Here is a 17582-nt window from a genome sequence, read left to right on the forward strand (position 1 = left end):
CATTAAAACTAGTGTTTAAGAAGGAACTGCAGATGCTGGAAAATTGAAGGTAGACAGAATTGCTGGAGAAACTCAGCGGGTGCAGCAGCATATAACCATATAACCATATAACAATTACAGCACGGAAACAGGCCATCTCGACCCTTCTAGTTCGTGCCGAACACATAATCTCCCCTAGTCCCATATACCTGCGCTCAGACCATAACCCTCCATTCCTTTCCCATCCATATAACTATCCAATTTATTTTTAAATGATAAAAACGAACCTGCCTCCACCACCTTCACTGGAAGCTCATTCCACACAGCTACCACTCTCTGAGTAAAGAAGTTCCCCCTCATGTTACCCCTAAACTTCAGTCCCTTAATTCTCAAGTCATGTCCCCTTGTTTGAATCTTCCCTACTCTCAGTGGGAAAAGCTTTTCCACATCAACTCTGTCTATCCCTCTCATAATTTTAAAAACCTCTATCAAGTCCCCCCTTAACCTTCTGCGCTCCAAAGAATAAAGCCCTAACTTGTTCAAGCATCTATGGAGCAAAGGAAATAGGCAACGTTTCGGGCCGAAACCCTTCCGGGTTTCGGCCCGAAACGTTGCCTATTTCCTTCAGGGTTTTGGGACGAAACGTTGCCTATTTCCTTCGCTCCATAGATGCTGCTGAACCCATTGAAACTAGTCCCTGGCAGTCGCCCGTGGGACAGGCCTACAAGACTCCATCTGCCTCCTGTCACCTAAGGAATACCCACTACGAGAATCTGAACAAGGAGTGCTGGCGTATTTTCGGCAAGTGTTACTGCATGACTGCTCGACCCGAGGGCGGGGAGCAGCTCGAGAGGAAGTGTGGTCATTGTAATCTCAGCGAATGCAGAGGAAGGCTGCGTTATTTAACATGCAGCAGCTGGCAGGAAACCCAAGTTTATGCTTCAAAGTTAGATTTCCTTTTTTAAGGACGTCCTAGCAAGGTAAGCCATGCACAGCGCCGTTAAAAAAACAAACCCACCAGGGCCTGTCAAGCAAGGAGGAAAATCAGAGGAGTTTGTATTAGGAGCATTTTATTCTGTGTAGGAAGGAACTGCAGATGCTGGTTTAAACCAAAGATGGATACAGAAGAAAGCTGGAGTAACTCAGCGAGACAGGCAGCATCTCTGGGGAGAAGGAAGTGGTGACGTTTCGGGTCGAGACCTTTCTTCAGACTGAAGAAGGCAGAACATAGACATAGACATAGAAAATATGTGCAGGACCCTTCGAGCCTGCACCATTCGCCATTCGATATGATCATGGCTGATCATCCAACTCAGTATCCCATCCCTGCCTTCTCTCCATACCCCCTGATCCCTTTAGCCACAAGGGCCACATCTAACTCCCTCTTAAATATAGCCAATGAACTGGCCTCAACTACCTTCTGTGGCAGAGAATTCCACAGATTCACCACTCTCTGTGTAAAAAATGATTTTGTCATCTCGGTCCTAAAAGACTTCCCTCTTATCCTTAAACTGTGACCTCTAGTTCTGGACTTCCCCAACTTCGGGAATAATCTTCCTGCATCTAGCCTGTCCAACCCCTTAAGAATTTTGTAAGTTTCTATAAGATCCCCCCTCAATCTTCTAAATTCTAGCGAGTACAAGCCGAGTCTATCCAGTCTTTCTTCACATGAAAGTCCTGCCTTCCCAGGAATCAGTCTGGTGAACCTTCTCTGTACTCCCTCTATGGCAAGAATGTCTTTCCTCAGATTAGGAGACCAAAACATCTGATGGGCTGTTGAAGAGACGTGGCATAAAGTCCATTTATGGCTGGCATTGAAGTTATGGCCAGAATGGCCTTCCTCTGTGATATAAATATCTTGATTCTTTACATGTGGGAAGGAACTGCAGATGCTGGTTTACATCGAAGATAGACACAAAATGCTGGAGCAACTCAGTGGGACAGGCAGCATCTCTGGAGAGAAGGAATGGGTGACGTTTCAGGTCGAGACCCTTCTTCAGACTGAGAGTCAGGCCTTACACTTCCTGAGGTAGACAAAAGTGCTGGAGAAACTCAGCGGGTGCAGCAGCATCTATTTCGGGACGAAACGTTGCCTCTTTCCTTCGCTCCATAGATGCTGCTGCACCCGCTGAGTTTCTCCAGCACTTTTGTCTACCTTCGATTTTCCAGCATCTGCAGTTCCTTCTTAAACACTTGCACTTCCTTACCTCTGTGTCTCCGTCTCCCCTGACTCTCAGTCTGAAGAAGGGTCTCGACACGAAGCGTCAACCATTCCTGCAATCCGGAAATGCTGCCTGTCCCGCTGAGTTATTTTGTGTCTAGCTTCAGAGACTTGTTGAGCATTCGATTCCCATTCAGAAGATTATTGCCAAGAGGAATCCTTGGTGTCCTCCTCACCAGTTCCTCCTCAATCAACCTCACATAACAATCTGGTCACAAGTGCATGCCTGTTTACAGACACACAGGGTGGCACAGTGGTATGCATTGTATCATTGTACTGCTGCTGGCAAATTCATTTCACTTGTACTTCATGTGAATGAAACTGATTGTATTGTATTGTATTGGTGGCAGGAGAACTGCTGCTTCTCAGCGCTGAAGACCCAGGTTCGACGTAGATACTGGAGATGTAGACACTGAACCAACAAGGGAAAAACAGTGGCTAGTATTTAGTTTAGTTTAGCTTAGAGAGGCATTGTGGAAACAGGCCCTTCGGCCCATCGAGTCCACGCCTACCATCAATCATCCGTCAATCATGCACGAGTTCTTCGTTATCCCCTAGCGCATCCGATACACACAGGACGTTTTACCGGAACCAATTAACCTACACGCCCCTGGAGTGTGGGAGAGAACCGGAGCACCTGGAGAAAACCCACACAGTTCACAGTGAGAATGTACAAGCTCTACGTAGCCAGGACACGGAGTGAGGATTGAACCTGGGTCTTTGGTGCTGTTATGCCCCTGTCCCACTTAGGAAACCTGAACGGAAACCTCTGGAGACTTTGCGCCCCACCCAAGGTTTCCGTGCAGTTGCCGGAGGTTGCAGGTAGTGGAAGCAGGTAGGGAGACTGACAAAAACCTCCGGGAACCGCACAGAAACCTTGGGAGGGGCGCAAAGTCTCCAGAGGTTTCCGTTCAGGTTTCCTAAGTGGGACAGGGGCATAAAGCAGCAACTCTAATGCTGCTCCACCGTGTCACCAATGGTGGCATCGTGTCACCCCTAAAGATTCAGTCCAACAGTGAGAGTTAATTATCTGAAGAAGGGTCTCGACCCGAAACGTCACCCATTCCTCCTCTCCAGAGATGCTGCCTGTCCCGCTGAGTTACTCCAGCTTTTTGTGTCGACCTGCGGTTTAAACCAGCATCTGCTGTTAAAATTAACCTGCGTGCATTGAACAAAAATGTTTAACGTTGGACTTTAGTGAATGAGATACAAAGAATGTTGCAGAAACATCTGGCTTTGCTAATGTAAAATATCTCCAGCACATCTGGCATCTCCAGGCAACACAAACTATATTTCATTGAAATGTTCACATTACTTTGCACGTAGAATTATTTCTCAATTTGGGATGGCGGGTTAGTTTTGAGCATATGAGCGTGGCTGGATTTATGTCTCTGCAAGGAACGATCATATATCATATCAGATATAAATACAAAGCAGCTGCAACTGCTCTCGATGGTTGAAAGAGAACAAGAAACAGTTCAAAGCTATTTAAAGACAAAGACTTGAGCATTGACGGAAGTCGAGCCCTGGTGCTTGTATGTAACGCGTTTCCAAAGCAGGCAGTGATGATCCAATCCGCTCCTGAGCCCCGTGAAGAAGGATCTCGGCCCAAAACGTCACCTATTCCTTTTAGTTTCATTTAGAGATACAGCGGAGATACAGGCCCTTCAGCCCACCGAGTCCACGCCGACCAGCGATCCACGCACACTAAAACTATCCTAATAATAATAATAATAAATTTTATTTATGGGCGCCTTTCAAGAGTCTCAAGGACACCTTACAAAAATTGAGCATGTAGAGGAAAAACATGTAAGGGGAATGAAATAAATAGTAGAGACATGACTAGTACACAAAGTAATGACAGAATTCAATACAAAACACAGTATGAGGCAATTAATGCACAGATGAAAAGGGACGGGGACGTGGGGCTAAGGATAGGCAGAGGTGAAGAGATGGGTCTTGAGGCGGGACTGGAAGATGGTGAGGGACAAGGAATTGCGGATCAGTTGGGGGAGTGAGTTCCAGAGCCTGGGAGCTGCCCTGGAGAAGGCTCTGTCCCCAAAACCCTATCCTACACACACTAGGGATAATTTACACTTAAACCAAGCAAATTAACCTCCAAACCTGCACGTCTTTGGAGTGTGGGAGGAAACTGAAGATCTCGGAGAAAACCCATGTGGTCACGGTAGACAATAGACAATAGGTGCATGAGTAGGCCATTCGGCCCTTCGAGCCAGCACCGCCATTCTATGTGATCATGTCTGATCATCCCCAATCTGTACCCCGTTCCTGCCTTCTCCCCATATCCCCTGACTCCGCTATTTCTAAGAGCCCTATCTAGCTCTCTCTTGAAAGCATCCAGAGAACCGGCCTCCACCACCCTCCGAGGCAGAGAATTCCACAGGCTCACCACTCTGTGAGAAAAGGTGTTTCTTCATCTCCGTTCTAAATGGCTTACTCCTTATTCTTAAACTGTGGCCCCCAGTTCTGGACTCCCCCAACATCGGGAACATGTTTCCTGCGACAGTCTGGTAGTCAGGATCGAACCCGGGTCTCTGACGCCGCAAGCGTTGTAAGGCAGCAACTCTACCGCTGCGCCACCGTGCCTTTCTCCAGAGATGCTGCCTGACCCGCTGAGTTACTCCAGCATTCGGCACCCATCCTATGATCATTCATCAGTGGTCACCGGTGGCCAAATCAACTGAGGGCGAAATGTCGGCACCTGGGACTGCAGATGCTGGCTTACAAAACAAGACGCAGAGTGCTGGTGTGGTGGGAAAGGCAACACTCCAAGTTCTGACCCCACCCCAATCGATGAATTTACCCCTAGAATAGAATTCCTTCGCTCCATAGATGCTGCCTCGCCCGCTGAGTTTCTCCAGCATTTTTGTCTACCTTTCCACTTAGCAAGTAGCTTCATTGTTGTTGTATCTTTAAGATTCAACAGCAGGTATCACTCCAGGGCCCTTGCCAGCTGAATTTCACAAAGCACTAAGTGTGCGCTCATTCCAAAAAGGGTGAAACCATTTGCTGCTCCTAAAGTAAACTGCAGCTGGTTATAAAACTAACACTGAATTGACGAATTGGGAGGTTGTTAAGGGTGAATCGAGCAGCCTTGAATTACAGATAAATACTCGTTCGCTGCTCGTCCAAATGGGGTCAACCCAGTTAATGGTTAATGTCCCTGAAAGATTTAGCTGTGTTCAATAGATAATCTGGATTAGAGTACCTGGATTTTCTTGTTTGAGAAAATATCCTAAAGAACTGAGGAAATAGGCCTTAGCAACGGCAGATTGAAAAAAAAATCCGAAATAGAGAGACACAAGAATACAGGCCCTTCGGCCCATCTTGTCCATGCCAACCAAGATCCCCCCCCCCCCCCCCAAATAAGCTAGTCTCATTTGCCCATGTAGGAAGGAACTGCAGCGAAGATAGACACAAAATGCTGGGGTAACTCAGCGGGACAGGCAGCATCTCCAGGGAGAAGGAATTGGAACATTTTGGGTCGAGACCCTTCTTCAGAAGAAGGGTCTGAAGAAGGGTCTCAACCCACAATGTCACCCATTCCTTCTCTCCAGAGATGCTGCCTGTCCCGCTGAGTTACTCCAGCATTTGTGCCTTTCTCACTTGCCAGTTTTGGACCATTTCCCTCTAAACCTTTCATAATCATGCACCCATCCAAGTTATTTTTTAAATATTGTTGTGGTACCTGCCTTAACTACCTGATCCGGCAACTCGTTCCATACACCCACCACTGAGTGAAGAGATTGTCCCTCAGATTCCTGTTAGATCTATCCCCTCTCAATTGAAACTCCCCTATTTCCTGATTTAACTACTCTGAGTAATTTTTTTTTTAAAACATGTATCCATCCTATTTATCCCCCTCATGAATTTATACCCCTCTTTAAGATTATATTCAGCCTCCTGCACTACAATGAACAAATGATGTCAATAATGTGAAATTTACTACTGTGAAAAGTATGGCTTACCCATTCACTGTTCATAGAATGATTACACTAGATTGGCTTTTATACCAAATGAAATATTTATTTCTTTGTTTATTTAAACTAAGCCTGATAATAAAGAGAATATGAATGAACTGCAGGTGCTGGTTTAAAGCATAGATAGACACAAAATGCTGGAGTAACTCAGCGGGTCAGACAACATCGCTGGAGTAAAGGAATAGGTGACGTTTCGGGTCGAGACCTTTCTTCAGACAGAGGGTCTCAACCCAAAACATCACCAATACCTTTTCTATTAATCTCTGGAATTCTGTGGAGAGTGGTGAATCTGTGGAATTCTCTGCCACAGAAGGTAGTTGAGGCCAGTTCATTGGCTATATTTAAGAGGGAGTTGGATGTGGCCCTTGTGGCTAAAGGTATCAGAGGGTATGGAGAGAAGGCAGGTACAGGATACTGAGTTGGATGATCAGCCATGATCATATTGAATGGCGGTGCAGGCTCGAAGGGCCGAATGGCCTACTCCTGCACCTATTTTCTATGCTTCCAAAGATGCTGTCTGACCCGCTGAGTTACTCCAGCTTTTTGTGTCTATCTTCTGTTAATATAGATTATTTTTTTTTACTCTGGGCATCAAACACTGGATAATTAAAACCAGCGCTCCCGTGATTTTTCGTGTTGTACTCTTGACTCCAGTAACGACTTTGTTTCCGAAGGCATTTCCAAGTGCGAGATGTCTGTGTCCTTTAGAGCGTTTGGATTCTGTAACATCTCACATTTCCAACCCTCTCCGGCTGGGAGGTCAAGCTGGAGAGAAACGGAACGATACAACACATAGCCCGACTCAGGGGGACAGTGGCTGTGTATTAGGGACAGGCATCTGGAGTTTATTAACTAGCAGATCAGCAGCCGAGATCCCAGCCTGCTTCAATGTGGCTGCTGAAGCAGAATGAGACACAACTTGAGCATTTCCTACTGCTGTAATCCGACAACCCTCTTCCCCCCCTCCCCCAAACCCATGGAGCAACCAAGAATGCAAAACTCATTCCATTAGCGGAAACTGCCACAGTCTTTACAGGCCCATCTATATTCGCAAACTCACAGCGAAAAAATCAGAATAGATTTGCCTGCACAGCCCACAGTTGTTACTGACAGGAAATGCCCATCAGCTGTAGATACAAAGTGCTGGAGTAACTCAGCGGGACAGGCAGCATCTCTGTAGAAAAGGAATAGGCGACTTTTCAGGTCGAGACCCTTCTTCAGACTGAGAGTCAGTGGAGCGGTAACCGAGGGATACGAAAAGGTACATAGGACAAATTAATGAAAGATAAGCAAAAATTCAAATCTCACTGTACCAATTGGTGCATGTGACAGTAAAGGGCCTGTCCCACGAGCATGTGACTCCATGCGGCAAGCACGACCTAACGTGGTCGCTTGAGCCGTAAGGCCTCGCGGGGCCGGTCCCACTTCGATCGCCGGAGCCGTATGGAGCTGTGCGGAGCTGGTCCCGACATCGTACGGGGCTTCGAAAAACTGACCGTGTTCAAAAATTCCCCGCGGCAACGGCCTGCCGGCCCGCAGCCGCATTGAGGCCCTACGCACCGCCGCTTCTCAACGGCGTACGCAGCGTCTTGACGGCGTACGTCTAGTGCGAACTTCCCGTGAACTTCGCTCGAACTTCACGTCAACTCGTACGGGGATCACTCGACCTGCGCGACCCCCGCTTCTGGTTTGGTTGCGCTTGCCGCATGCAGTCGCATGCTCGTGGGACAGGCCCTTAAATGTCTCTTGAACTCTTCATCTTGAAAAGGCACATCAAGAGATCTACTTTAGAATAACTATTAAGAATAGTTTGGTGTTAATTGTGCAAGCACTATGCATGGTCATGCCGATGAAATAGTCCTTTACAACAAAGGTAGACACAAAATGCTGGAGTAACTCAGCGAAACAGGCAGCATCTCTAGAGAGAAGTAATGGGTGAGGTTTCGGGTCGAGACCCTTCTTCAGACTGCGAGTCAGGGGAGAGGGAACTCTCAACAACTGGATTAAATCAAATCCCATTTCAACTTTGCAACTCCATCTACCTGGCTGTCATGAGTTTGAGAATTCACAGCCCTGCACCCAGTTCAATCTACTCCATGTCATAGTGAGGGCTTGAATTGCTCAGTTTAATACCGAAAAATAGGAACGCCACAGAACCTCATGGGAAAATTAATTGGTTTTCTTCCAGGGACAAAACTTCATGCCAGAAATAGATGTCAAACATACAGAACTTACAGTCTGAAGAAGGGTTTCGGCCCGAAACGTCGCCTATTTCCTTCGCTCCATAGATGCTGCTGCACCCGCTGAGTTTCTCCAGCATTTTTGTCTACCTTCGATTTTCCAGCATCTGCAGTTCCTTCTTAAACAAACTTACATTCGTGTCGTTTTGCTTTCAAAACATGGATACTATTTGCCAACCCCAGTTACTGGTGGGATGGGCAGGTTAAAGGATGTTTAAGAAAGAACTGCAGATGCTGGAAAAATCGAAGGTAGACAAAAATGCTGGAGAAACTCAGCGGGTGAGGCAGCATCTATGGAGCAAAGGAATAGGTGACGTTTCGGGTCGAGACCCTCCGAAACGTCACCTATTCCTTCGCTCCATAGATGCTGCCTCACCCGCTGAGTTTCTCCAGCATTTTTGTCCACCAGGTCAAAGGAGATCAAGTGGACAATGGTGAATTTTAATGCCGATGAAACTAATTCTTACAATCAAGGATTGCTCAAGCTCCCAGAACACTGGAAACACATCAGGTTATTCAGCTCAGGTACACAGGTACTCTGAATGAGTCGTTGTTGTAATCAGAACTCATTTTTCCAACTCTTTCTTAAAAACGTGCGACCAAACCAGGACAGGACAATGCAATACAATACAATATTTATTGTCATTTGAACCTCAGTGAGGCTCAAGCTCAAATGTTCTGTTTCTTCAGCCATACAAACAAAAACAATTCCTACTAGAAACACAGCCAATTTAATTCACACAAACATCCATCACAGTGAACCTCCTCCTCACTGTGATGGAAGGCAAAGTCTTTTCTCTCCCCTGCTCTCCATTTTTCTCCCGATGTTGAAGCCCCAGGCGGGCGATGGCAAGTCCCACGGCCATTTTAGGCCGCGCCGGGCGATGTACGGCCCCGCTCCCGGTCCAAAAGCCACAAGTTGGAGCCCCCGGCGGGCGCTGGAATGCCCCCCATGGACACCATGGAAGCCATTCACCAAACCACTGAGTCAATGATAATTCCCAATTGCTTTCCACAATCCCCTGCGGATTAGTTTGCTAATATTAATGAAAATACAAGGACAGCCACAGATCTCAAAAGACACCAAATGTTTTTCTAATAATAGCAAATTAAAAATATTTGGTACGATACCAATGGTTAGAACGTGGATTTCAAACATGTAGGACACCCTACATCTTGAAGAAATGAGATTCCTCACCACAGACAAAGTAGACCAATTCTTAAGGATTTGCTGGTCTCCATTTGTCAACTTCTTACAAGCATATGCTGCAACACAAACTTAGAAATGATCTGTTTCAGGATAGGGTGAATGGTGCTCAAGAATAATAAATAGCTATCTCTCCTTTATTCTTCTGCTCCCTACATCTTCTTCTTTTCTCTCTATTTTCTTTCTGTCTCCATATTATTGTTAAAATTAAAAAAAATAAAAATAAGAAGCTGTACATGAAATGTAACATCAATATATACTAGGTATCTACGGTGCCATATTACTGTACTTAACTTCTAATAAAATAACAATTTTAAAAAAAGACCAAAAAAATATATATATATTTGGTACCTTTTGAGATGCATATATGCGAATATTTAAGGTGAAACACGGTTATATTCTGGCATTTTTCACACAACCTGGCTTTCTTTACACAAAATGTAACACAATGCCAAGTGTGATCCACCTGGAGACCTCAATGCTACAATGTTCATCTATCATCCATAGTATTCACCCCATCTAACCACACACGGCCGAGGTCCTGTACCTCTGTTACAAGATTCAAAGTGGTCTTACCTGGGGGCAGTCCTTGATGTAATGTCCTTTGTTGAAGCAGAGGTGGCATAAGTAGTTGGGGGGAGGCCTCTTGCCCGGCTTACGAGGTTCCACCGATAGGGATAGGTCCGAGAAGTGGTCCGTCAGGGAGCTGAGACCGTCCACGATGTTACTCAGAGAACCGTAGGGGGAAGCATTCTTGTACAATCCACTGCTGATGGGCTGGAGAATGGGAAACGTACAATTATTCTCAATTCACCGCTCCAATGCAAAAACGTGACCATTCATGGACTGCATATTTCTGCTGATAGTCCACTTCATATCTTCAAAACATGACAGTCAGGCACAAAATTGCAACAGATACCATCAAAGATCTCCTTATCTTACACGCTTACAGTGGATGTGGAGAGGATGTTTCCATTAGTGGGAGTGTCTAGGACCAGAGGGCACAGCCTCAGAATTAAAGGACGTACCTTTAGAAAGGAGATGAGGAGGAATTTATTTGGCCAGAGGGAGGTGAATCTGTGGAATTCATTGCCACAGACGGCGGTGGAGGCTTAGTCCGTGTATATGTTTAAAGCGGAGATTGACAGATTCTTAATTAGTAAGGGTGTCAAAGGTGATGGGGAGAAGGCAAGAAAATGGGGTTGAGAGGGAAAGATAGATCAGCCATGATTGAATGGCGGAGTAGACTGGATGGGCCGAATGGCCTAATTCTGCTCCAATGACTAATGAACATTAAAAAAAAAGAAAAGCAGGCTGATTCAATATCCTGGAGACATACCCTTTACCTGTTGGCATTGTGTGTTATGGGGCAAGGGTAAATATGATTCAATCTCTGACATGCCGTCAGTAATGTTTGTTGTTTTATAAGCCACCCCACTGCGGACATGGAACTTTGTATCTGGGACTGGTGAGCTACAATCCTGAGAACATTATTCTGCATTTTGTATCTTCCCCTTTGGTTAGTTTAGTTTAGTTTAGAGATACAGCGCGGAAACAGGTCCTTTGGCCCACCGAGTCCGCACCGACCAGCGATGTCCACGCATTAACACTACCCTACACACACTAGGGACAATTTACATTTACACCAAACCAATTAACCTACAAACCTGTACGTATTTGGAGCGTGGGAGGAAACCGAAGATCTCGGAGAAACCCACGCAAGTCAAGGGATGAATCTACAAACTCCGTACATACAAGCACCCGTAGTCGGGATCGAACCCGGGTCTCTGGCGCTGTAAGGCAGTAGCTCTACCTCTATGCTACCATGCTGTGCCCATTGTACTCGAGTTTGACTTGATTGCATTCATATGTATAGTATTATTTGAGCTGTTTGGATAGCAAAGCTTTCACAGTACCTAGGCACACATGACAGGCAAAAAACTAAAAGCTACACCTTAGTTTTCAGCTCACAAGTCCCAGTCATCTAACATTAATGGAGACTGATGATTAAAGCACCGATGGCTGATGTTCAACTTGAATATAATTTGAGGAATTTGTGGAGATAGACACAAAATGCTGGAGTAACTCAGTGGGACAGGCAGCATCTCTGGAGAGAAGGAATGGGTGTAAACCAGTATCTACGAATCTGTGGAGAGTTGGACCTCGTGAAATAAATAAGCTTTGATGGTGTAGCTCTCGATGTAATCTTCCATCTGTGTTCTTGCCCAGGTCAGCTGTCATGGTGACAAGGCTGCTTTGTGGGATCTGAAGTGAATATATATAATACGGCTTGTTGGAAAGGTCATCGCCATTAACTCTCTGCTGCCCACTCCTCGGGCACCACTCTTTGCAAAAGACTTCTGTGACAATCAGTGGTCTCGACCAGAAACATCACCCATTCCTTCTCTCCAAAGATGCTGCCTGACCCATTGAGCTACAAGAGTCAAGTCAAGAGAGTTTATTGTCATGAGTCCCAGATAGGACAATGACATTCTTACTTTTGCTTCAGAACAGCAGAATATAGTAGGCATGAATACAGAACAGATCAGTGTGTCCATATACCATTATATAAATATATACACACATGAATAAATAAACAAATAAAGTACAAATAAACAGATAATGGTCTATTAATGTTCAGAGTACACCAGCATTGTGAGTTCATCTTGGGTGACAATGAGTTGGTGGAGGTTGATGCACCCACATTATGTACAGAATTACACTGGACATTATCCTCATTCTCCCACCCCCTTCTTGGTCCAGGGCACAAGATATCTATAAACTTCTATAAGGTCACCCTGCAGCTTCCTACGCTCCCTTGCAGGAAAAAAAAACTCCTGCCTGTTCTGCCTCACTTTATCGACCCATTCTCTGGAAAGCGAACCAAGAAACGTCACACACGTGACCACGCCGTAATACATTGAAGGAATTCTTGTAAGAGAATAATCTTATCCATTGCTACTTTCCCACCTACAGAACTATAATGCATGTCTGCTAAAGATATGAACATTCCAGCTTTTTAAAATTCACCGAGTTTGCAAAATGCTTCCGTCTGAGGTCACCATTCGGCCCATCAAGTCTATCCCGCCATTCAATCATAGCTGATCCCTGCCTCCTAATCCCAGTCGTATTGATACAGGCTACGTATTGATATGAACGATCTACTCCTTTGTATGTTGATTTTTGTTTTTTGAATAAAGTATTTGTAAATAAAGAAATCAATAAATCCCAGCCATATTTTTCCTCTGACCTTAAACAAACATTGTCAGCATAACATACAAAGATCTTACTTGATAAACCAAAAAAAATACCAATCCTATATACAGCACGAAACAATATACCCGGAATGCTTTCAGAATTAGAAGAGATGTATTGCACAATCTTCATCTTTTTTTGGGGGGGTGGTCACACACGTGACTAAGAATGGGCCTGTAACTAAAACACTCCAGTCCTGGGAATACGGGAGTGAATCTTTTCTACATCCTTCCTCTAGCTCTAGCTCACAATAATGGAAGTGGGCCAGGAAATGGAAGATGCAACTTAACTCTGACAAATGTCAGCTACTGCCTTTGGGTAAAGGGCATGGATGGGAAAGGTTTAGAGGGATACGGGCCAAAGGTGGGCCAATGCGACTCGCGTAGATGGAGAATCTGGAGGAGTTGAACTGTATTCCTGCTGCATGAATCGATGATACTGACAACATCTTAGCGTATGAACACGACACCAAAAAGCTCTGAACTACAACAGATTATTATTGCACTATAATTGTTTGTTTGTTTGAGTATGTGTGTATATACACACACTGAACTCTGTGAAACGTCACCTATCCATGTTCTCCAGAGATGCTGCCTGACCCGCTGAGTTACTCCAGCACTCTGTGAAACGTCACCTATCCATGATCTCCACAGATGCTGCCTGACCCGCTGAGTTACTCCAGCCAGTACTTTGGGTCCTTTTTGATGAATACATGTATTGGCCGACTGCAGTTATGAACCATGGCACAATATGAATACAATCAGCTATCAGTCTTCTTCTGCCCAGACTTCTGGCCCAAGTAACCCAGTAGTAACTACTCCTACAGCACAATTCTATGAACAAATGGGTCTAGGAGTCCAAGTACATAGTTGCCCGAAGGTGGCTCAACAGGTAAAAGGGGGCATTTAGCCTGCTGGCCTTTAGCAGCTGAGCCAGGTCATTGAGATTATGTTGCTGTTGTACTAGATGGTGGTGAGGCCGCACTTAAAAGTACAGTGAGCATTTAACTGCTAAGTTAAATACAGCACTAAGATGGAGAAATGGGCAAAGGTTTAGACGAATGTTGCCGGGACTCGATGGCCCAAGTCATAGGAAGAGGTTGGGCAGCCTAGTGGAGTCAGAGACTGAGGGGTGATCTACAGAGAAGCACAATATAACACAGAGCAATGATAGAGTGAATGCACAGTGTCTTGTTCTCATGGAAATTGAATTAGAAACTAAAGGGCAGGTTAAAGGTGAGAGGAGAAAGATTTAAAAGGGACATGAGGGGCAACTTCTTCAGACAGAGCGTGGTGTATAAATAGAAGGAGAAAGTGACTGGGGGTACAATAAAGACTTTTAAAATAAATTTGGACAGGGCGATGGACAGGAAGCGTGAAGAGGTGAGACAAAAATGGGTATATGGGCTACTTGGTCAGCATAGATGAGTTGGGCCAAAGGGCCTCTTTCCGTGAGACATTACACCACGAGTTGGGAACCAGATACGAAGAACAAGGTTTAATACAATCTTCTCCAAAGACCAAAATTATATCTCCAAGTATTTCTTGATTTTCAGATGTCGTACACAGAGACGCACACTACAATGTCATTGACAAATAACATGCTCTGTTCAGAGGGACACACTTCACCAAACCACCAATAAATACATTTGTTGATCAAAAGATACAGCGCGGAAAGAGGCTCTTCAGACCAGCGAGTCCAAACCAACCACCAATCACCCACTCACGTTAGTTCTATGTTATCCCACTTTCTCACCAATACTAGGGGCAATTTCCAGAAGCCAATTAACTTACAATTCAAGTTCAAGTTACATTTATTGTCACATAGCACCAATTCCACATGTCTTTGGGATGTGGGAGGAAACCGGAGCACTCGGAAGAAAGCCAAGCGGTCACGGGGAGAACTTGCAAACTCCACACTGACAGTGACCAAGGTCAGGACTGAACCCGGGTCCCTGGCTCTGTGAGGCAGCAGTTCTATCCACTGTGCCACCCTTTTAGACAATAGGTGCAGGAGCAGGCCATTCGGCCCTTCGAACCAGCACCGCCATTCAATGTGATCACGGCTGATCATCCCCAATCAGTACCCCGTTCCTGCCTTCTCCCCATATCCCCTGACTCCGCTATCTTTAAGAGCCCCATCCAGCCTTTACCTTTTGTAAATTGATTCTGTAAATCAAATAAGCTTGGTCGCTTAACAAAATGTCTTCCTTCAACATATACCTTAATTAAATCAAGGAGTCTTCCCCAACAAATATGGGCCCCATTTAAATTCTTCGCTCCCTCAAGTCCTCTACTCCCTTGGTAGTGACCTTCCCACACACCCATGACAATCATGTATTGTCTTTCCGCTATCTGGATAGCACGCAACCAAAGCTTTTCACTGTACCTCAGTACACTCGACAATAAACTAAACTGACTGAAATGGCCACAAGGTGGGGAATGCAGTTCATCAACTGATGGCCATAAACACACATAGGAAGGCATCATCATCATCAAAGTTTGTGGGGTGAAGGCAGGAGAATGGGGTTGAGACGGCAAAGATAGATCAGCCATGATTGAATGCCAGAGCAGACTTGATGGGCCGAATGGCCTAATTCTGCCCCTACCACACGTGAACTTGTATCTCTGTCCCGGGACAGTCAACCTCACACTCAAACTGTGGCCACTTTATATAACTTCTGAAATCACCCTCTCTCTCTGAATGTGGGCATTTTCATCATCAGTTCATAAGATGCAAGAGCAGGATTAGGCCATTCGGCCCATCCAGCCTACTCCGCCATTCAATCATGGCTGATCTATCTCTCCCTCTCAACCCCCTCCCCACAAACCCCTGACACCCGCACTAATCGCACTTAGAAATATTTTAAGTGGGACCAGAAATTACTTCCTTAAGACCTTCTCTTTACACCTCCCGACTGCCTTAAAAGCTCCATCCAACATTGCCCTTTTAAGTCCAAACTCTTAACAATCTATCCTTTCATCTGCAAGTATATATTAACGCAGATAGCGATGGCCAGCGCCGAGGTGACGCGTTCTTTCTGTCAGTGTTAAAGCAAACAGATATCTCTGCTCTCAAGTAATGGCCACCCCTTGGTTTGATAGAGGCTGCTCAACGTAGTCAAAACCGCCTCCCCGTCTCCCCCTCTGGCTCCATACTGCTCACACCACCGGCCTACAGACTCGCAACCTTTACAAAATACACTTAAGTCCCGAGACAGGCACAAAATGTTGGAGTAACTCAGCGGGACAGGCAGCATCTATGGAAGGGAGGAATTGGTCGAGACCCTTCTTCAGACCCACTCTCCTCTCTGACTTTCAACTGAGAAGCAAGTGGACAAACACGTCGTTCAGTTTCCAACTCCAGAATCACTAATTCCTAGCTAGTTTGGGCGAACGAATGGAATATTTCCAACGAGCTGTCAGTGGGAATAATTGCCAGACGGGGCAGGGGAGGGGGGGGGGGGGAGAGGAAAGTTGAGGAGATCGCACAAGATTTTAAATGTTGAAAACAAAAACGCAGTTCTCAATGGGCTAGCGGGCAGGAGAGAATACAGTGACTGTGCGAGTGTATTGTATGGAGAACTATCCTCTTAATGGCTAACATGTCAACGGCTTGAGAATTGTACGTTGCCCCGCACAGCAAAAGCTCACAGAAGTTACAAAACACAGCAGATACATTCAGGCTAATGGCGGATGTTAAAGAGACCAGGCGAACGTTAAGAAAGTCGAGCATAACTTTTGTTTTTTTGTTATTAAAGAGGCATTATTACTAGAAAGCGCTTCAATGCATTTTGAGAGAAGTAGTGGAGGTTGTACTCGCACCTCGTTCCTGTGCAGTTGGGAAAAGTTGTTGAGATAGTTGGAACACAGCGAAGATCCCAGATCGGCCGCTTTAGCATAGTTGAGGTCTTGGTGATGAGAGGCCGGCTCCGGTCGGAAGGCATCGAAGGCGCTGGGTTGGTGGGCGTCTTGTAGAGACAGATAGACCCAGTTCAACAGTTGCGCCGGCTGATAAACCGAGGCGTTGGTATCGATTGCAGAAAGCAAACTCATTCTTTGTCCCCCTCTTGCTGTGCAGGGAGTGAGTCTATCTGTGTGTGTGTGTGTGTGTGTGTGTGTGTGTGTACCAGAGAAAGTCCCAGACCACCAACGCCTTTTGTTTTCTACCAGTTGTGAGAACTTGTCAATTGAGTTTTTTTTCCTTCTTCTCCCCCTCCCACCCTCCCTCCCTCCCTCCTGCTCGCTTTCCCTCTCTCTGTTGGGCGAAAGGTTTAAACTAATCCGCTAGCTCTTTATTCCCCCGGGTAAGACTAGCTGCCCAACAACCAATGGCGAGCTGTGGCCGGGCTCCCGGAACTACATCACCAACTTATTGATACACCTCGTCCCAGAGTCGCCGCGTTGCCCAGTTACTCCGGCAGCTGACATTCCCCTTAAAGTGGAACTTACACCACTTTCTCTCTCTCTCCTTCTCCCTCTCTATCTCTCCCCCCTCTCTCCCCTCCCTCCCCTCCTCTCTCTCCCTCCCTCCCGTTCTCCCTCTCCCCCCTCCCCTCTGTCCCTTCCTCACTCAATATCAAAGATCCTATATAAGATCTTTGCTCAATATCTCTCCCTCTCAAGTCAAGAGAGTTTATTGTCATGTGTCTGAGGGACAATGAAGTTACCACTCCCTCT

At 45.8% G+C, this 17582-nt stretch overlaps 1 protein-coding gene across 1 annotated transcript in view; it reads right to left on the reverse strand.

Annotated features, from left to right (window-relative positions):
* Positions 1 to 17131, reverse strand: part of zcchc24 (zinc finger CCHC-type containing 24) — a 122488-nt gene extending 105357 nt beyond the window's left edge. The window contains exons 1-2 of the mRNA XM_033012839.1: positions 16728 to 17131; positions 10225 to 10425 (exon numbers count right to left, since the gene is read on the reverse strand). Coding sequence (XP_032868730.1) covers positions 10225 to 10425; positions 16728 to 16958 — 432 coding nt within the window. The 5' untranslated portion in view covers positions 16959 to 17131. The remainder of the gene's footprint in view (positions 1 to 10224; positions 10426 to 16727) is intronic.
* Positions 17132 to 17582: the final 451 nt, after the last annotated feature.

This window comes from Amblyraja radiata, chromosome 37 (assembly GCF_010909765.2).
Source record: "Amblyraja radiata isolate CabotCenter1 chromosome 37, sAmbRad1.1.pri, whole genome shotgun sequence".
Lineage (NCBI taxonomy): Eukaryota > Metazoa > Chordata > Chondrichthyes > Rajiformes > Rajidae > Amblyraja > Amblyraja radiata.